General features: G+C 38.6%; 2 protein-coding genes across 2 annotated transcripts in view; one reads left to right on the top strand and one right to left on the bottom strand.

The window, feature by feature from the left end:
* The window catches only part of LACC1 (laccase (multicopper oxidoreductase) domain containing 1), a 4,119-nt gene extending 4,020 nt beyond the window's left edge, over positions 1 to 99 (bottom strand). The window contains 1 exon segment of the mRNA XM_010189390.1: positions 1 to 99. This exon segment is cut by the window's left edge and continues 15 nt beyond it. Coding sequence (XP_010187692.1) covers positions 1 to 99 — 99 coding nt within the window.
* A 6,920-nt stretch (positions 100 to 7,019) lies between these two features.
* On the top strand, positions 7,020 to 16,196 carry CCDC122 (coiled-coil domain containing 122). The gene is made up of 4 exons (XM_010189379.1): positions 7,020 to 7,133; positions 9,759 to 10,157; positions 11,328 to 11,444; positions 16,032 to 16,196. The coding sequence occupies exons 1-4, from the start codon at positions 7,020 to 7,022 to the stop codon at positions 16,194 to 16,196; spliced, it is 795 nt and encodes a 264-aa protein (XP_010187681.1).
* Positions 16,197 to 20,756: the final 4,560 nt, after the last annotated feature.

The following is a 20,756-nucleotide window of genomic DNA, read 5'->3' as shown; positions in this document are numbered from 1 at the left end:
TTTCTCAATAGTTTTCAGTGTGTTACATAGTAATCCTTGAATGTTGTTCTGCAAGTTGGCTGGTAGGCTGAACAGATCTATCAGTACTGCTTCCACCATATTCCAGGATATTTAAAGATTCCTACAACTGCCAAGTAGTCAGTAGCAAAACATGAAAAACAAACAAAAAAGGCAAGACAACATCATTAGTCCAAACACAGAATTATGTTATTAAGGCAGCGCGTTCAATGATACTATGTAGGGAAGGTGGCATAGCAATAATTATTGTCTTGGGATTTCCTGCCTGCATCAAAATAAATTGCAAAAGAACAGTAGTGGAAATGGGAAATACTATGTATTTATTTAAATATTTAGGTATTTCCCTATCACCCTGCCTACCTCAGGTTTTTTCCCAGGTCAGGGATGATAAAATGTTAGTACATAACATTACATTTATTGATTCAATTAACCCACATTAGCCTAATGGATCTTCTTGACCTCTGACTGTTGAACCCTCCTCCAGCTCCCACAAGAGGAACAAAATATAGACGTTCCTCGGCTTGCTGGGACTGGAGAAGTTTCTACAACAATTTTTTTTGAGGCATTGGAGAAGAGAAGGCTCTGGGGGGGACCTTATTGCAGCCTTCCAGTTCCTGAAGGGGTCCTACAGGAAAGCTGGGAAGGGACTTTTTACAAGGGCAGGTAGCAATAGAAAGAAGGGAAATGGTTTTAAACTGGAAAAGGGTAGATTTAGACTAGGTATTAGGAAGAAATTCTTTACTGTGATGGTGGTGGGACACAGCCCAGGGAAATTGTGAATGCACCCTCCCTGGAAGTGTTCAAGGCCAGGTTGGACAGGGTTTTGGGCAAAGTGGAAGGTGTCTTTGCCCATGGCAGGGGGGTTGGACTGGATGAACTTTAAGGTCCCTTCCAACCCAATCCATTCTATGATTCTGTGATTTTACACATTTATCACTGAGGTGAAGCTTACATCTGCTACCCTTCCTGGCAGCTGGGGTGCTTGGCTGTGAGTGCAATGACATCTTTCCCACAGGCCTCCACAAGACCTTTTGTACTTCTCTCTTTTGCATTACCAAAAGTATTGACTTGCTGATTTTTTACTTCTGTGGGGAGAGACACATGATTGGTATAGTTCTTCTTTCATCATGCATGGGAACTCAGCACAGGTTACTGAAACTTTACCTAGTATGGCAAGAAGTGCACAGAATTAAATGAAAATAATATAATATTGTGCACAACTTCCTGTTTTTTTTTACTATGGTAGCTACACCTTTTGCTCTGAAATCAAGACACACTAAGCTTATATAAAATCATCCCATAGTTAACAGCTTGTCTTGTGGCCCATGGTTTAATTCCAGTTTTGGTGGTTGTTTTTTTGCCTTTTCTGGACTTTGTTGATCCAAGGCCAGCTAAGCTGCCTACCTATGGAAACTTGTCCATCCGTTTCTTCCTCTCTCTGTTGCTATGAGAGCCTATTTTACACAGCCTCTAGAAAGTCTGATAGTTTTTCAGTTTCCAGTGCAAGCCTCCAGAGGTCTGGAACAAAAGACTGGATCCCTTTGCTTTGGGAACCTCGAACAGGTGATTATTCAGATTTCATGACTAAGCACTGTGCTTGATCTAGGAGGAACACATGCAGCTTTATCCTAAGTTTTAAGATCCCATCATCATTTAGAGTATTCCATAATACCACAATTTTTTCATATAGTAACAAATAGTGCATGAATATTACATCCTTTACAGGAAAATAAGTATCTTTGCAGGAACAAAACACTTGAGAATCTTTGAAGTCTTTTAAATCAATGCTCTGCTACCACAACTAACCATACCAGAGAATTCCTGGCCCTATTTTCCTGCCTCAAGTCCTCATTCTCCTGTAACTACATGCATGCTCTGGCTCCACAGAACTTCACTACCCTGCAAAAATACTGCTTCTGTGTGCACTTAAGGCATACCACTATGGTGGACTTGGTGTCTTCCTTAGCATTTTATGGTTGACAATCAATTCCCACAGTTTCCACACTCAAATGAGAGGTCAAGGACCTTTCTGGTTTTAATGGGTTGTTTATTCAGAGTAGGGTTTTACAGAAAATATTCTGTATTTTCTTCATTGTTCTTTCCCCCAGACTGGAAGAAAAATAATCCTGACTGAAAATTCTGTTTTCTTTTCTGTGAGTTGAATGCTTACAAAGATTAATTAGTGACTATCAAAACAGGTGAAATAAAAGTATCAAAATGTGACAGCAGATAGTAGCCTCTGCCAAGGAATTTATGACTCTTGATTTTTGCTCAGAGTGATATTTACACACAGCTAATAACAGATTTTAGAGAAAACAGCTTGCTGAGAAAACAGCTTGCTAAGAAAACAGTGTCAAAACAGACTTGTGTCAAAGACCATGACTTGGGAAATCAGGGTATTTCCTTCCCTGACCTGACACTCTCCGTGGGAGGCGTGTAGGAGTACAACATGACCCCAATCTATGTACAGCTAATTGCCCCAGCAAAGACAGTGCAACATAGGGGTGTAGTGGAAAAACAGATTATTGCTCTACTTCAGGTATGTCAATAGCAGAAGGTAAGTAGAGTTCATAGCCAGCCTCATACTTACCCAGAAAAATACCACCAAAGAAAGAGTGGAAGAAAAGTGTTCATGGAGGGAGATGTAATTGCCTACAGCGCTGCTGAGTGTGTACTGCAAAAAGTCCACAGGGACAATTATTGGGATGTACACAAAGAAACAATGGGGCTGATTCACCCTTGTATCCTTCCAGTTTTGCATCACAGAGTCCTACTGAGGTCAGTGGTGTCAGAAGTAAAGTGGCTGACAGATATAATAAAATCTTTTGACTGCTTTCTAAGTACCCTGAACAAAACCCTGCTCAAAATATGGGCTTGCCAAGCACAGCAATGTTTTAGCTTATGAGAAAGGCATTCATGGTTACTCAGATTTTAAGTAATGTGCTTTACCATCCCAGTGTTTCACAGAAAATCTCTCTGCACGTAACCACATCAGGAAAGATTAGGCGTGTTTATTAAGGAGGAGTTGCTCATTTCAGTACACAATGCAGGATGAATACTTGCACAAACTTGAAGCCAAGGCCACCCATTAGCTGTTTCGCTCACTCTCTGAAACTCTGTCAGCACAAACATTTGGAGAAATGTCAGATGTCAAGAGAAAGAAAATAAAAGAAAATAATAGATAACAAGAAGAGTGGAGAGGTGAAGGGAGTAACAAGAATGCAAAGGAGAAAGGCGAAGTGAATACAGAAAAGACACAATGAAGGAAATAAAACCAAACTGCAGAGAAGAGACAGCTCAGGGTAGAAAAAAGATCCAAAAAGCAACTTTCAAAAATCCCAGAAAACTAATTTCAAAAACTCACTGCTCATCATGACAAGATTTCTGGCAATTTCCTGCACCTTTGAATCCTACAGGTCACCTTACCTGCTTACAGAAACTCAGAGCACTAACATCATTTTGGGAAAATTAAAAAGGCGAGGAATACTTAACATCTGCCAGAGAGTGAAGCCCAGAGAAAGAAAACAGGACATTGAAGAAGCCCAAATGAACAGGGATATTAGTACATTTGTAAGAAAATGTCAACAACTGCAAAGATTAAAAAAGGGGAAAAAAAACCCATAGAAGCCTCATAAATCAGATTAAAATAAAACATTCTGCCTCTTTTAACGCAGGGGTATTCAGGCAATGTTGAAGAAACAGAAATCAGCACTTACAATGAAAATATTGAAGTACATGCAGTTTTCATAAACAAACTGAAAGTTTAAAACACAGCAATTTACTTACACAGGCAGACAGTCCTTTTAAACTCTTGAAAGGTATCATCTGATATAAACCCACATGGCCAGCTTTATATATATATATGTCAGTCTTGCAGCTGATTTGTACAAGATGGAAATTCCTATTCTAGGTAAGATTGGAATGGGAACCTGTATTTCTTCTTTACGATGAGACCCTGCTTTGTTCCTGTCAGTAACCACAGGAAATAAACTGTACTGAAAGGCACCGACAGGATTAAGTGCCTGGGTAGCACTGAACCCGGAAGCAGTATTACTAACCCTGCCATGTAACTTGCTGCTGTAATCACACGTGCGAATGCATCAGCTTTGCACAATGTCAGACAGATTCGGAAACATATGGCACAACAAAACAGAGCGAGAACACAAAGCAGTTAAAGGAAAACTTGTGCAGACTGAAAGCGTTTCCTTTTCTGAGCTGTAACTGCATGCTCCAGTGAAGAACCTGGCAGGCAGTCAAGAAAAAAGCATATTCAGATGACTCAGATAGAGAGGTTACAAGATGCCGTCTTCAGGACCACAGGCCTGAAATGAGGATGGCAACTTCTTCTCAGAGCAGTCAGAAATTTCGCAGAGCTCTGTAAAATAGTCTGAATGTTTTGACAGGACAATGCAAAAGTCATAGGGCAAGTGGGGGAGTGAGGGCTTTGTATCAGGCTTTGTCCAAGAGTCATATGATAGAAAATACATTTTCTCAGCTGTGCTAAAATCATAGTTATGACAGATAAGTATGTGACAACTGAGGAAAAGGACAAGAAAAAAATAAAAAAAAACAAAAGTTTTTTTTATGAGCAGAGGAATGAATAAAATCAGGCATCCTGTGAACTGCTGTCCTATGTCTCCTCTTCCTCCTTTCCCTTCAGCTGTGGTAAACCTGCATTTCTGCCAGAACACACCTTGGGAGTCCCCAGCCATTTCCCCTCTTGCTTTACCTTCCTGCATATGCTGGGCAGAGGAACGAGAGATTAATCCTCCTGACTGTCCCGCCCAAAGGGACCCGATGCGGCTATCTTGTCTTTCCTCCATCCAGACACCAATTTTCATGAAGTTTGCAAAAATCGGTTATCTCTGAGGCTTTCTGCCCCACTGTAAAATGTGGCTAAACTAGGTCATTAAAAATTAACAGGGACTTGACGGAGAGAGAACAACATAACCATTTTCTGTTCCTCAGCCAGACTAAGGAAGAAAAATTTATTACTGGAATTTTTTCTTGGCACAAAATGCTGGGAAGAGAAAAGGTCAGAAAATATCCAGGATACAAAACAATATTGAAAAATGACAAACTGATTTCTGGCTGAAGTACTATATTCAGCTTCTGCCATTTCAAAAAAAATGATGAAATGAACACATCATATGGGGTTAAAGTTCCTTAACCCAGAGTTCAGAGGAATATGAACGGGTGTCAGACAAGTCCTTGGCTATAAAACAGGGCATGGTGTAGGGCTGGAGAAAACAGGCGTCTCTTCTTCCTTGTAACCCAGTGGCACTCAGCAAAACTTAAATGTTCTCTGCAGCGTATGTCGAACACTAACAAACGATGACAGAAAATGCAGCTTAATACAATGAATCGGGTAACTCGGGGAATTTAGAAGTGGAAAAAAAAGCCACGCAAAATCGCCTGACACAGGGTCAGCCAGGCAATGCTACCGCTATGTGTCCCACCGCGACGGACCCACCCCACTTCGGAAAGGACGAGTTGTTCCCTCCGTTTTTCCCTCGTCTCCTGCCGGGGACAGCCCACCGCCCCAGCCCTCTCCCAGTTCTCTCTGCCCCTTCCCTCGCTGAAGTTCTCCGACACTCCCGACGACCCTACCGCCGCGCCGCGGGGCCGGCCCTTGGCCGACGCTCCCCGGCCACCGCAGGGCGTCGCGGTTTGGGCGGGAAGGGGCGGGGCGAGCGGTAACGGCCGCCCCTGAGGAAGTGAGAAGGCGGGAGGGCGTGGGTGGCTGCTCTGAGTGCTTGGTGGCAGTGGGGTAGGTAGAAAAAGAATCATAGAGGCATTAAGGTTGGAAAAGACCTCTAAGATCATCAAGCCCAACTGTCAACCTAACACCACCATGCCCACTAAACCATGTCCTGAAGTGCCATGTCCACACGTTTTTTTGAAGACCTCCAGGGATAGTGACTCCACCACCTCCCTGGGCAGCCTGTTCAGTGCTTAACCACTTTCAGTAAAGAATTTTTTCCTAATAACCTGTCTAACTCTCCCCTGGCACAACGTGAAGCCATTTCCTCTCCTACAGCTAGTTTCTTGGGAGGAGAGACCGACACCCACCTCACTACAACCTGTTTTCAGGTAGTGGTAGAGAGCAATAAGGTCTCCTCTTGGCCTCCACCAAACTAAACAACCCCAGCAGGGGCAGCAACAGGGACAGGGACAGGGACTGGCACAGGCACAGGCCTGCTCTGTGTTGGGGGGGTGTGGAGTACTAGAGCAGGGTAGAGGGGAGAAGTGAGGTGTGCCAGGACAAGCATTGCAAGAGCCCTAAACATAAAAGGATAGATACAGTTTGCTAGTCAGGACTACCAGCCTTCAGGCCCAGTTTGTGGGTTGTCTGTGTGCTGTTTCATACATTGGGCCTGAAGGTGCACTTGTGCCAGATGCACTGCTTTTATTTTTTTTAGTTTGATGTCACTTTATATAAAAATACAGATTTTCTTCATTAACTTATTCTATTCCGAGGTGATACAAAAATAGTACTGAATATTTTCTAACCATTCGGAGGAATCTTTACGGTCACATTAGTTTGTGAATTATGTGACCACTTTCTCAACTTAATGTTGATCTTACATTAAAGATAGCTTAATAGTTAATATAGTAGGCAGCTGTGAAATGGTAGCCGCAATTATGTAAATATTCAGGCTAAATATGAGAGCATGCTCTCATGCTTTTGAGCTGCTCTTAAGATGCTTTAAGAGCTATGACTATATTCAGAAACTGAGGATCTGTCCTGTAGAGAAGCCAGAAGAACACTGCACTTGTTTATTTTATAAAATTCTGCAAGAAAGATTTCTAATGTTCAGTCACTGGCTTTGAGCGTCCACCCATAAAAAAGGAACCAAATGAAAAAATGTGTTGATCTGAGATTCCATATGAAAGCCCTTAATATTGTTCTCTTTCATTACCAGTTAGGAATTAAACAGAATGAAAATAAAACAATTAACATCTTTTTATGTCCTTATAGTTCTGCACTTTTGCCTAAAATGGCCAAGCAATATTCTCCTTCACTAATTGAAGCTGTAAAACAAGTTGCAGAGCAGCAGTATTCACAAGCATCAGAGAGAGAAAAAAGCAAAACAGTTCTGTTCCAACTGAAGGTAATAAACCTTGTTTAGAGTAATTTAATTAATTTAATTTTTTTAAATTAGATAAGGAAGTATGCCTATGAATAAGAGAAGCTGATTGTACTTACTTTTTTTCTGGATGTTTGCATTTCAGTGTAAGGTAGCTATTCTGTTCCTGTGTGCGGCATTTAGGCTTAGCCAAATCTGTGTATTTATATTGTTACTTGTAACACTGCAATACAACTAAGACTTCATTAGAGCAGGTTTTAGCAGAAGTTTTTGGTTTTTATTTGGAAAAAAACCTCCAAACAATACAACCCCCCCCCAAACACTAAGCAAAACTCACAAAGCAAACCCACAAAAAACTTAATACAAAGTTGATTTTTTGTTATGGTGTTTTCCTAATAAATTAGGAGGGGGGGAGAAGAATTTTAAAAGCATAATTTTTGGCAGATTTTTATTAGACTCTATAATTTTTTCTTATAATCATTTTGATAAAAAATACTTTATGTGTTTGAAGTGGATACCCTAAATGGTCATTAAATACTGGTTTTATTTAGTAATATTCTGTAGAACGCAGGATATGTGTAGTTTTGTGAAGACTGTATAATCATTTCTGTTCTAATCTCTGACAGAATTTACTTAACCTTATTACTTAACCTTTGAGATCAAATTTCTATTGAAAGACTTACATTTAAGTCTGAGGAAAAACCATAATTGCATTCAGGCATCTTTGAGCATGGGAGAATGCGAACGGATATAGAAGAATTCCAATTATAACATTTGTGAGTAGCCCTACAACTGAAATAATTGATGTTTTGAATTTTGCACAGAAAACTTCTCTGAAGGAGCAGTGAAAACTTTTATTGCTTAGGAATGTCAATTGACTGGCCATAGTTTGCAAGAAGCTTTCTCCTAATGATATACCATCCCATAATATAGTATGATTATGCTGAAATAATTAATTTGTGATCAAACAATCTAAACAAGGGTATCTGTTTAAAAAAAAAAAACCCATGGGACTTTAGAGCCCTAGGTAAATAAGTGAGCTCATTTAATTTCTTCCTCTTCGCACCTTTTCCATTTTCTTTCAAAAAAGCCCAAAGCCCAGGAAATTATGTACAAATATTAGCAGAACAGAGAAGGTAAATAATCAGGAACCTAAAGTCAGAATGCAGAGAGCTACTTTTTCATCTTTACATCTATTCCCATGTGTATATGTCACAGAAGAGATGTAAACCAATAATTTCCTTTCCAAAATTGAAGATTGTTGCCGTTAAGATCTTTTGCTTTCATATCCTCAGTGGCTGGCACTGATAGAAACCCTGCTAAAAGTGTAGCCCAAGATTTCCAAAGTAAAAGTTACGCAGAAACTATTTGTTCTTAACAGTTAATAATGTCATAATCTGTTCAAGACATTGAGTAAGAGATTTCATAGCATTCATAATGCTTCCATTAGGGAAAAGATAATAGGTGACATAAATCATGACGCTAATTCTCTCAGTGCCCTACTGTTGGCTGTTACTTTGGGTGGGATTCATCATAGCAAGCTTACATCATCTACAAATCAGATGTTCATAGAATGGAATCACAGAATGGTATCACAGAATGGTTCAGATTGGGAGGAATTTTAAATCTCATCCAGTCCAACCCCTGCCATGGGCAGGGACACCTCCCACCAGACCGGGTTGCCCAAAGCCCTGTCCAACCTGGCCTTGAACACTTCCAGGGAGGGGACATCCACAACTTCCCTGGGCAATCTGTGCCAGTGTCCCACCACCCTCACAGTAAAGAATTTCCTCCTAATATCCAGTCTAAATCTACCCTCTTCCAGTTAAAAGCCATAACCCATCATCCTTTCACTACCTGCCATTATAAAAAGTCCAGCTTTCTTGTAGGCCACCTTTAAGTACTGGAAGGCTGCTTTAAGGTTTCCCCAGAGCCTTCTCTTCTCCAGGCTGAACAGTCCCAACTCTCTCAGCCTAGCCTTGTAGAGAAGGTGTCCATCCCCCTGATCATCTTTGTGGCCTTCCTCTGGACTCCCTCCAACAGGTTCTTGCCCTTCTTATGCTGGGAACCACAGAGCTGGAAGCAGTACTCCAGGTGGGGTCTCAACAGAGCAGAGTAGAGGGGCAGAATCACCTCCCTCGCCCTGCTGGTCACACTTCTTTTGATGCAGCCCAGGATGCAGTTTGTCTTCTCAGCTGCAAGCACACATCGTAAGTCAAGCCCATATTAGTCATCTAGACTCCCTTCAGCAGAACACTGTTAATCTCCATGATCCCAAAAAACCATCTATGTGTTTGTGTGGCTTTGTAAGTGATCTTTGACATTGTTAGTTATTTTTAGTTTGATTTGGACTTAACCAGATTCTGTCATGTCCTGTGTTTCTTGCAAATATGATGAATTTGAAGTAATTTCAAGGATAATTTATTTCATATTTAGGACACAATCTAAGGGAAGATGTCTAAGTATTCTTGCATTGTGCCTCTAAGGTGATGATGTTAGGAAATGGAACTCAAATTATCTTCCATTCAAACGGCATTAAACAAGTGAAGACGACGACTCTGATGAAGAAATATAAATCACAGAGTTTAACTAGATATCTAGTATCCTCCTAAAAACATATTCTTAAGTGAACACTGAAATATTTTACAGGCAAAGTTTCAGGAACTAGAAAAAGAAATGGATTCTATTCTGTTAGAAACCAAAACAACAGAAAGGGAAATATATCTGCTAGATGATGCCATAGAAGTGACAAAACATCACTGTGAAAATCTGGAGGCCCAAGTCAGAGCCCTATATTCTGAAAATTTAAAGCTGAGGCATGATGTGGAAACAGTACAAAGAGAGTTTGAAATGACATGTGCAAGAAATAATGAATACAGGGAAAAAATAAAGGCTCATAAACATCTCTTTTGGGAGATGGAAAGTAAAATGCCAGTTATGATTGAGCTTGCTAAAAAGAAAGCCGTTGTTCAAGAATTAAAGACAAAGAAGGAGGAGTTAATGCCTGATCTCCAGAATCCAGAAGCTTCTGTTATAAAACAAGTCCAGGTACTGCATTTCCTCTTTGATTCTTTTCCTTCTGTGTGAAATAATTTTGGCATAGTTTAATGGGATTATTTTGTCAAATATATTTACAGTTCACAAGGGACTGACTACAGGCAATATAGATTATTTATAATGCTACATTTATTGAAGAAATCTTGACTTCAATATTCAGTAAAAAAGACCATCAACCATTGTTATCTGTATATTATTGTAAAAGTCGTGTTCATTCTATATGATGGAATGAACTCAGCTATCAAAAAAGTTAAAGAGCTGTAAATTAAACTACTTAATTGCCAAACTATTTCTGGGCTTCTTGGTGTTGTTGGAATAACTTACATGTACACTTTTCATAATTCTGTGGAACATTGCCATGTTGTCATATTTTTCATGTAAGAGCACAGTATTCTTATACTTTGCTGTCAGGTAATGAACTACAGTTGAGCTGTTTGCCAGCAGGAAGTAAATTTGATGAGATGGTAACAGAAAGGAGAAGAGAGGAAAAATATATTTGTTTTGGTATTCTAGTCTAACACTGTAGTTTTCACTTGACCCTAATTGCTATACTTATTAAAAAGTACCATGTTGGAATTTTTCATCACACAACTTTACCAATATACGAACAAACACCTGTATGAAGTTGAAATGGGGTCACAGATTTCAACTCTGATGCAACTTGCATTATTGAAAATCTGGTGTTAGTCTGTTCATGTAAATTGATGAATATTTGGTTGCACAAGCAAATCTTTAAATACTGATGAATAAAGATTCATTAACATTGTATTTCCCTGTGAGAAAGAAAAATCTATCTCAAATATTGCATTAAATATTCATTGATTTTGCAATAAATTACACTGTAAACAAAATTAGGACCACAAAAATGAGTTCAAATTCCTGTATTGTTGTAATTGCTCACATATTTCAGATTGTGCTTATCTTCTTAAGTATCTAAAGCCATGTTATAAATATTTTAGTTATTAATTTTAATTACTATTCATAAATTACGATTAATTTAATTACTAGTATATATTTTGATGTGAAATTGTTTATTTTAGATCTTTATCTCTTCTGTTAACCAAGTAAGACTGTTGAAATATGATATTTTTAATAGATTTAATAGAAGTGCTGTGCGTGTTTTTAAGCAGGGGATTTCTGTATCTTTACTTACATCTGCAGGAAGAGATTACACTTTTAAAAAGGGAAATCACAACATTGAAAGAGTACATCAATCAAAAAACAGATTTGCTGGAAGAAGAGGAAAAAATGCATGCTAAGCTTAGAAAAGAAATTGAAGTGAGTCATTTGAATAAAACATAATTACAGTTCTTACAGAATGTAGATAGTGCAAATGGAGTTTAAAGTACTTTATGCACCATTGCTGGCCATACATTATTCAAGTATATACAGTAACCATGCTGTCTTCAATTCTTGATACCGATAGTCTTTCTATAATTCAGAATTTAATACCTATCATGAGAAAAATTGAAGTTAAGAACATTTTTTTCTTAAGTCTTTTAAGAAGGAGTTCAGCTGTTAACTTTTGGAATCATGTCCTAAAAAGAAAGAGGTCACCAAATGGTAATAAAGCAAAATGCACTGTTTTTTTTTCTGATACTTCTGAAATACTTTAAATTTCAGTGCTGACTTGATTATTTGTGACTTTTCTCATGGTTGCTTATAACTCATCAATGGGAGAATTGATTGCACCAAGAAAATGGACTTCACATGAATCTCCCTAATTTGAGCTGACATTAAATTAGGGATAACACAGCAGCTCCTAATTAGCTGCCAAGATAAAATTCTGATAAATAGTTTAAATCTTCTCTTTTTAAGTAATTGAACTATATTTTACATTTTTTTCCTTACTGAAATGCTTTGTACATCTATATAGTTTTTAGTTTTGAAGTTTCACATCATTTATCTTGTTAGTTCAAATAAATGCCACAAAATCTAATGAGCAAAGCTTGATAATATAAAGATTAACTGATCTAAGGTTAGCTCTATTGCCCATTGTAAAATGTAGGAGGAAAAAAGAACAATTTTTCTTGTGACAGGGAACAGCAGAGAATTTTTAAACTGAAAAGCAAAACACAGCCACTTTAGAATAGGTCTGTGCTATTCAGCATCTGAGAAAATATTTTTATTATCAAGGCAACATCCTCCTAAGAAAGTTCTTTAAACCCAAATTGAAATTAGGCGGCCTAAAAATAATGTTCTGTTATCAAAATAAATTTAATTAAGTAGTTAAGGTTAGCCTGTTTTTCAGTTGTTTGCATGATACGATCTTTTTGTCTCAGGAGGAAGCAGGTTTAAAAATGGTGTCTTTCAGGATATTATTTTCTATTAAGATATCTCTGGAAAACAATCCAATTTTCAGTGTAGAAACTGACAGTGGACTGGCAGTGACATTAATACCCAGCAGTCCTCGGCATAACTTGGGAAAGAATACTTAAGCCAAGCATGGGAATAAAGTGAGTTATGGATGAGTTTCCATGAGATGGAGTGGTGAGATTCAACTACAGGCTGCTGACACCTAGATGTAGTTGTTCGAATGCAAGTGACTACACATGAGTCAGACAGGTTCCCGTTACAGTCACTGGAGGTGGAGTCAGTGCAGTTGATGTATTTTAGAGATCGATTTGGTTGGCAATATGTAGGTGTTTACATTAGGGTGAGCTGCATAACCTGATCTTTCTAGACTTTATAACATGCATTGGCTAGATTTCTATTGATCAAAACAGCAATGTAGACATGTAGGTCACACATACATCTCTAAAGATAGGCATCTTAATCTGCAGACTGACCCCACCTCAAGGCTGTAGCACTTGTCATAGGACTTCTACCTATTGTGTAGACTCTCAGCTTCTAGCGCTGCATGGGACAAAAATAACTGGCCTCTTTATGACCTCATGAAGTTCAACAAGACCTAGTGCAAGGTCCTGCATCTGGGTTGGGGCAATCTCTAATATCAATACAGACTGGATGATTAATTGATTGAGAGCAGCTCTGTAGAGGAGGACTTGGGGAAATTAGTAGATGAAAAATATAGGACATCAGCCAGCACTGTGTGCTCACAGCCCAAAAAGCCAGCCATACCCTGGGTGCTGTAGAAAGCAGTGTGGCCAGCAGGTTAAAGGAGATGATTCTGCGCCTCTACTCCACTCTGGTGAGACCCCATCTGGAGTACTGTGTCCAGCTCTGAGGCTCCCAACATAAGAAGGACATGGACCTGTTGGAGTGAGTCCAGAGGAGGACCACAAAGGTGATCAGGGGAATGGAACAACTCTCCTATGAAGACAGGCTGAGACAGTTGGTGTTGTTGAGCCTGGAGAAGAGAAGCTGTCAGGGAGACGTTATAGCAGCCTTCCAATGTGTAAAGGAGGCTTGTGAGAAAGACAGAGGAAGACTTTCTACCAAGGCATGTAGTGACAGGACAAGGGACAATGGTTTTAAACAGTTGAAAAAGGGTAGGTTTAGTTTGGACATAGAGGAGAATTTACAGTGAGGGTGGTGAGACACTTGAACGGCTTGCCTAGAGAAATTGTAATCATTGGAAGTGTTCAAGGCCAGGTTGGAGGGGGCTTTGAGCAACCTGCTCTAGTGAAAGATGCCCCTGCCTATGGCAGGAGGTTGGAACTAGTTGATGTTTCAAGTCTTATCCAACCCAAACCATTCTATGATTCTGTGGTTCATAAATTTGCAAAAAACATGTGAGCTCCCATGTTTCTGAGCCTCCAGATATAAGCAAATCATCACAGAAATCACAGAACAGAAATCACAGAATGTTAGGGATTGGAAGGGACCTCAAAAGATCATCTAGTCCAATCCTCCAATCACACCTGACTAATGAGTTTGCTGTTGCTGTAGGACTTCTGGAGCCTTGATTCAACAATGATTTTAAGTACTCATCTCAATCTGCCCCTGTACAGCCCTATACTAATGCCTGCAGAATTCCTGTTGAAGCCTTGTTAGTGGCTAAGCAGGCACTTAGACAGAATGGACTGACTTTCACAGCTCTGGTGCTTCCACTTTGCCTCAGTCTTATTTCTGGTTTTCTGCAAAGATTTCCCCAGCAAAGCACATCGTGCAGGAATGTAATTTAGAATGCCTTTCTAAAGCAACTGAATTTTGGCAAGTTAAAAATGATTCATGAAATACCTTTCTGCAAGGAATTTTGTGCCTAAGTTTTCAAGGGAAGTCGGTGATCTTACACTGCTAATTAATAAACCCCCAATTAATTCATGACTGGGATGCTTCTTATCAGGATGGGTGCTGGTGGACTTTTAAGCCAGCTTGTGGACCTTATCCCACTCTCTTTCCTGATACCAACCCCACCACTCATCTCTTGAAGAGCAGAGCCCATTCCCAGTCTGGGACAGGGATGTCAACAATAAATCAGGGTGGTCCCCTGTGTAGGAACAAGGCTTCAATCATAAGTAATAATTAAAGACATCCAGAAATAATAGAAAACATATGGTTTTGTAAAAAATAATAATAAGAAAGCTCAAAAGACTGACTATTCCCCTGCTGCCCTCTTTCCCCCACATGAGCATGTAGCTATATTATTCTTAATTGGTGCTTGTCTGTCTTGTTCTTGAAGGACCCCAGCAGTGGAGATTCTACAAGTGCCTGGACTTTTTTTTCTAATGATTAATGATACATAAATAAGGCCCAGTAAAAATGCAATGTTCCCCCTTCTCTGTGTCCAGCAAGCATATGAGTGCTCCCTGCCTCAGCAGATGTGCCAGTTTCCATTAATGATGCTAGAGACACATTTCTAAAAACAGCAGATAATACTGATCATAGATTTTTTTCTGTTGTACAACACAGTCCTAGTGATGTTCATATTCTGCAAGCAGTCATTCAGACAAGTGAATCTGACAGCATCCCTCAAAAGGTTGTGAAGGATTATAGTGGAGAGCCAGGCAACACAAACAAAGACAACCCATCAACAGTAAAAGAAGGCAGTGTAATTTATAAAGCATTAATGAGGAAGTTACTTGGTTATATGTGAAATTCAGGCAGTGGGAATAGTAGGAAGTCACTGGCAATGCTGTAGTTCTAATGCAGCTGTACACCACCATGTCTATGTAAAATACAGTGTAATAAAGTTTCAATAAGCATACACAAGAATAATTATACACTACCACTCATATGCCATTCAAACTAGGGTAAGGAAGTCCAGATTTTCATGAAGTGTATGCCCATTATTTTCATTTTTTATTATAATGAATGTTTCGTGCTTTTACACTTAGAATGGAGATCTTCAGAGGGTCATCTGCAGCAACCATTCCCTACATAAGGCAGCAGTAAGGGCAAAATTGATACAGTACTACATTGCCACAGTATTGCCCTTCTGAGGAAAACATACCTTAAAAGTGCAGTACAACAATGGAGATGCTACTATAACCCTCCAGGTTACTTTGTATTCTAAGTTATACCCAAACACATCTGTCAAAGAATGAAAATTTCTTCCTTTCTCATCTTTCACTCTGGAGCCTGAAATCTTTCATGTACAGTGTTGCCACAGCTCTGAGATGCTGATTCTTTGGGTGGGATTTACTCTGTTGAATTTTAGACATCTACAGAGCAGATACCCACACTGAACTCCTCACTTAAACTCGCAGTGGGTCAGAGCTTTTCTTTCTCCTGGTGGGAAAGAGAGGCATGGTTCATATTGTCCTAAAGCAGATATCTGAAATAAGGTATCAGATTAATTGCTTCCTAGGTGTCTGTGTCTCTTCAGAAGCTATAAAGTGAACATGGAATGACTTGGTCATATGTCAGAATCTACACTTAGAGTTAGGTGAGCTGAACCCACCTCTGTAGATAGCTTTACTTGAAAGAAATGTTGATGTGTATTTTATTCTATTTTATTAGGTACACAATAAAAGATACAATGCTATCCTAAAGCGTTTACATTGCCAACTGAACAAATGCCACTCGAATAAAAGGCAATGGCACTGGAACATTCAGCAGTTGGAGAAGAAGGCAGCAGAACTAAGGAAGTGTCTTGGAGAAGCGGAGTTACACAGTAGCTTATGAAACAAACCTAACAAAGCTACAACGTGGGTAATCTTTTCCAGACAGAGCAACGTTTTTTTCTGGAAAGACTATAAATAGTAAATAGCTCAATAACTGGCTCAGGGCTCAGTGATTTCTTTCTTTTAAATTTTTTTTCTCTCTTTCATTCTGTGGCTAAACTAGGCTGTGCTCAATCTGTAATGCTTTGGAATAACTTTGTTTTTATTTTCTTTCACTGCAGCCAGAGGCTGTTCAGGAAGAAAGTTATTAACATTTCCAGGTGTTTTCAAAATATGTGTTAATTTTATCTAAGAAGTCATTTGAAGTCAAGCAAATAAGATTTAAAGAGTTCCTTTTTATTGTATTAGAGCTCTGAAGATTGAGATCTACATTGGTTTTCCTACAGGAACAACTACACTCAGAACTGGGCTTCAAACAATCTAACATCAACTGGTCTAATATGTGTTAGCAAAGAGATATGAGTAGGTAAAGAGTAAAAAGTACTGCATCTGGAGAGCTTTTAAAATGGGACAAATCACCCTCTAGAAATAGGAATGCATTACAGATTATTGATTATAGAGGAACTTAATGTGTAGAGGATCTTAATTAGCTGGTACTAACCATCTAACATCTAAGTGCTTAATGTTCGGTAAGATGATTCTTAACATAAATGATGACCTATTAAAAATTTTTGTTAAAATAGTAGTGAACAGTAGACATTTTTCTTTGCCTTCTTTTTATTATGTGCTTGGCATTTGAGGAATTTACAGTACTTTCTCTATTTTTGCTCTTAAGGTGTTAGTTCTGACTGGACATGGCATGTAACATTTATCTGCTTTATGAAAGTACCTTTTTATTTGAAATGTTGTGTTGAATAATTTAGATCTATCTTTACTCCTGAATACAAAATGAAGTTTTAAGCACATTGAGTATTTACTGTGGAAAATGTTAAACTGTCTATATATTCTTAGCTTTGGAAAGCAAAGTTTAAAATGCAGTACCACTATTACTTGTGTTACAACATTCATATTTTCATGTATATTTACATTTGCATTAATATGTTCTTTCACTTAAGATGAAGCTGTTTTAAACAATAAGCTGACTCATGACGGCTCTCTACATTGTTAGACTCTCAGGTTTGTTTGGCTTGGTATTTTTCCTTTACTGTATTATCAACCAGACTACTTTCATTAAAAAAAAATAACATAGAATTGAAAACCTCACTTTCCTGTGCTATAGTAACAGTAATGTGATACTAATAATTTGCTGGGTTAAAACTTTGCTAACCTGATTTGTTTTAAAAGAAGACAAGACATCTTAAAACTAACCCTTCATCTTAACTACCTTTCTGTTCTGAAGTGACTCACACGTTTACCACTTCCATGTCCAGAAAGCGCTAACAAAAGATTGGGATTTATCATGTATATAGTACATTACTGTGACATTACAACTGTTTATTCCTACACACAGCAAAACAGTTTGCATTTGATTAATGTATATCTTCTAGAAAGGAATCCAGACTTGAAAAATTGAGAATTTACTGTCCTATTGGTAGTGATTCAGTGATTAACTGCTCTTCTTTTGCATCATTTCTAATTTGAATTTATTTGGCCATCTGATGAAATGAGTGTACTTTATAGCAGGTAGTTTCACTCCATAAAAATACTTATGCACTGTCTTCTTGCTGAATTAAATAGATCAAGCCTTCCAAAGTTACTGACTGTCAGATCTGACGGAGAGCATTAGCTTAATGTATCCCCCCCAAAGTGGTACAGCATCTAAAATTCTCAGGTTATTAAGATTGGGTGCCCTTAAATGTGCATTTTGCCACTGATATTGTCTTGTTTTCATATTTAGTTTGTAATTATTTCTGAACTAGAACAATCAGTGCATCAAGATATGTTTCTTGCCAGCTCCAGAAGTTACTTCAATCACTTTGAGGCTTGGTTATAACATCACAATTAAACCTTGCACTGTATTAACCAGTTGAAAATGTCTCTAGCAAACAATCCAAACCATCTAACTTAACAAAAATTCACCTTTTTTTTCCTTTTTGACCACTAAAGATGTTAATTAGTATTTTTCTGGGTATTAGGGCAGTTTCTGCATACCAACACACACACAGTATAATTCACTCATGTCAAGTAAGTATCTTGGATCTACGTCTTCCTTGTTCCTTTTCATAAATCTCCATAAGTTTCAGTATCTCACATTACTTTTATGGTTCTTCTGTACATGTTTTGAAATAGTTTAATATAACTTAATAAAGGTGAATACAAGAGCTGCATGTAATGCTCATGTTAGGGCTATATGCAGAGGAAATGTTCTCTTCTCCTACACAGAGGCCTTCCCATCATCCAAGGCCTAAGTTGTTTAATATTCCTTTTTGCTCTGTACTTTGCAAGAGAGCTCATGTTACTGCCTTCTGGGGCCCTTGACCCCTTCAAGGGATCTCAGCTATCAAAAGTGTATTCTTCCTTTTTCCTCAGTGTAAAACTTGCTTTTTCAATATACATATCTAAATGGACTAAGCTTCTCTCTATTGTGTCTCAAATACTCTGGTAAGGATCCCCTTACATGTGGTAATAGCTGAACTCTGTATCAGAAAGAGCCCTGGCCATTTGTGGTTCCCTCCAGTTCATGTCCTGGTTTTCCCAAGAAGAAATGCAGCTGTGCAGTCCAGAAAGAAGCTGCTGCATGATTTAGCTGTATCCCCATATGAATAGTAGGAGCTTTGGAAATTAAAGTACACCTCAGCTTCTTAGCTTTCCTGCCACAAAATGTAGCTATAGTTCAAGTATTTAATATATCTGGCATATATATAACTGTTCTGCTCTCATTTAATTGATACTAAAATTAAGTTTATCTTTAATTCCATATTAAATAAATCACCTGAATTGATTAATCTCTAATCTTTGAAGCTTTGATTATCCTCAGTCCCCACCAAACTTGTAGAAGTTTTGTCACTGAGTACACCTGAAATCTGTATTCAGTTGTTTCATATGCTAAACACCACATTTTACAGGATCAAATACATTCTGCACACTTCTGATTAAAGAGAACTTAGTATCATACAGTATTTATGTATTTACCCATGTGGAGCATTTCAAATTTAGCATTCAATATTTAAAAGATAATTAATATTAGGAAGGCATAAACATTTTACTGGCAGATTGCTGTTTATCAGTAGGGAACCTCATCTGGGAAAAAACTCAGCTGAAACAAGGAAATAGAAATCACTGCCTTCTCTAAACTATCAGCATTCTGTACAACATATGAAAAATGAAATGTATTTAGCTTTTTATAATATGTCTAATTTCAACAAATCCTGGCAACCTGCTAAGGCTGATTTTTCTTGGTACAGAAAATGTATATGTTGAACATGTCAATGTTGATCAGTAGTAGGTTGATCTTGGGGATTTTTTTTCCCTTAGCAAGCAAGCACAGGCAGCAGTAGAGTGATTTATGAATTTCGGGGAATAACTCAGTCAATGCACTTTGTGTTCTTACTACACGAGGCTTTCCCAACTCCTGGTGCTGATGAGTCCTGCCAAACACTTATCAGTCATTTCTAAGGATGGATGTGAGGCTAAGGGAGGAACTGCTGGCTTCAGCGCTCCGCAGGCAATGGGAAGAGGAGTGACTGCCCCTTCTGAACAGCAAAACAGACAGCAAGCAGCAACGGACACGTAAATAAATTAAAAACTCATCAACCAATGAGTCCTGCAAAAAGTGTGGAGCCCTAGCAGAAGTGTGAAGCAGAGGGAACTGGATTTATTCCAACAATATAGCGTAAATGAGTAGGAACATACTGGGGGAAACAATACAGTCATTGTGATGCAGCAAAGGGAAGGATTTCCCCATCCAGTAAGCTGATGCTCCACGTGAAACCAGCATGACTCAACAACCTCAGATGCTGAAGCAGAGGAAATGTGCATGATAATACAGACATACCTGCTAAGATCTTTGCTCTCATCAAGCCTACATGTGATACATAACAGAAGAGCGAAGTGGGCTGGGAATAGACACCAATGTTACACTGTTTTGTCTCTGTTGCAGAGTTTGCTTTGTCCATCAGGAGAGTCATTTGCAGAGAGCTGTGTGCCTGAGTGTAACAGTAATGCACGCTGCTCTACTGTGGTTCACACTCGATGCTTCAAAAGGAGACGAAATTGTGGCCACACCATGCACTGATGGTATATCATGCTACTGAGAGTGAAAAAAACCCCAACTTTCAGAACTCTTATCCAATTTTCTGAAATGCATCAATATATTGTTATCAAAGTAATAAATTAAAATGCAGCTGCAGCATGTAGCTCTGAGTGAAGTCAGGACACTGAATACTTGAGGAATTCCAAGCAGTACTGAAATATTTTTCTTCTATTATCTGCTTTGCAGGAGGCAAGCACTCTTTCAGAGACAGGGTTAAAGCAGTGCAACAAACTGCCTCAAAAACAATTCACAGTTTAAAGTACCACACTCCATTCTTTCAGTTGTCTTTTTCTAGCATTTAGAGGAAGCAACATCTAGCAACCTAACAAAACAAAGAAGAAATGAATGACCTATTAGAGAGCAGCGTAG

Source organism: Mesitornis unicolor, unplaced genomic scaffold, assembly GCF_000695765.1.
Source record: "Mesitornis unicolor isolate BGI_N332 unplaced genomic scaffold, ASM69576v1 scaffold7520, whole genome shotgun sequence".
Lineage (NCBI taxonomy): Eukaryota > Metazoa > Chordata > Aves > Mesitornithiformes > Mesitornithidae > Mesitornis > Mesitornis unicolor.
The sequence above is the reverse complement of the archived record's forward strand: the minus strand, read 5'-3'. Positions and strand labels throughout refer to the sequence as shown.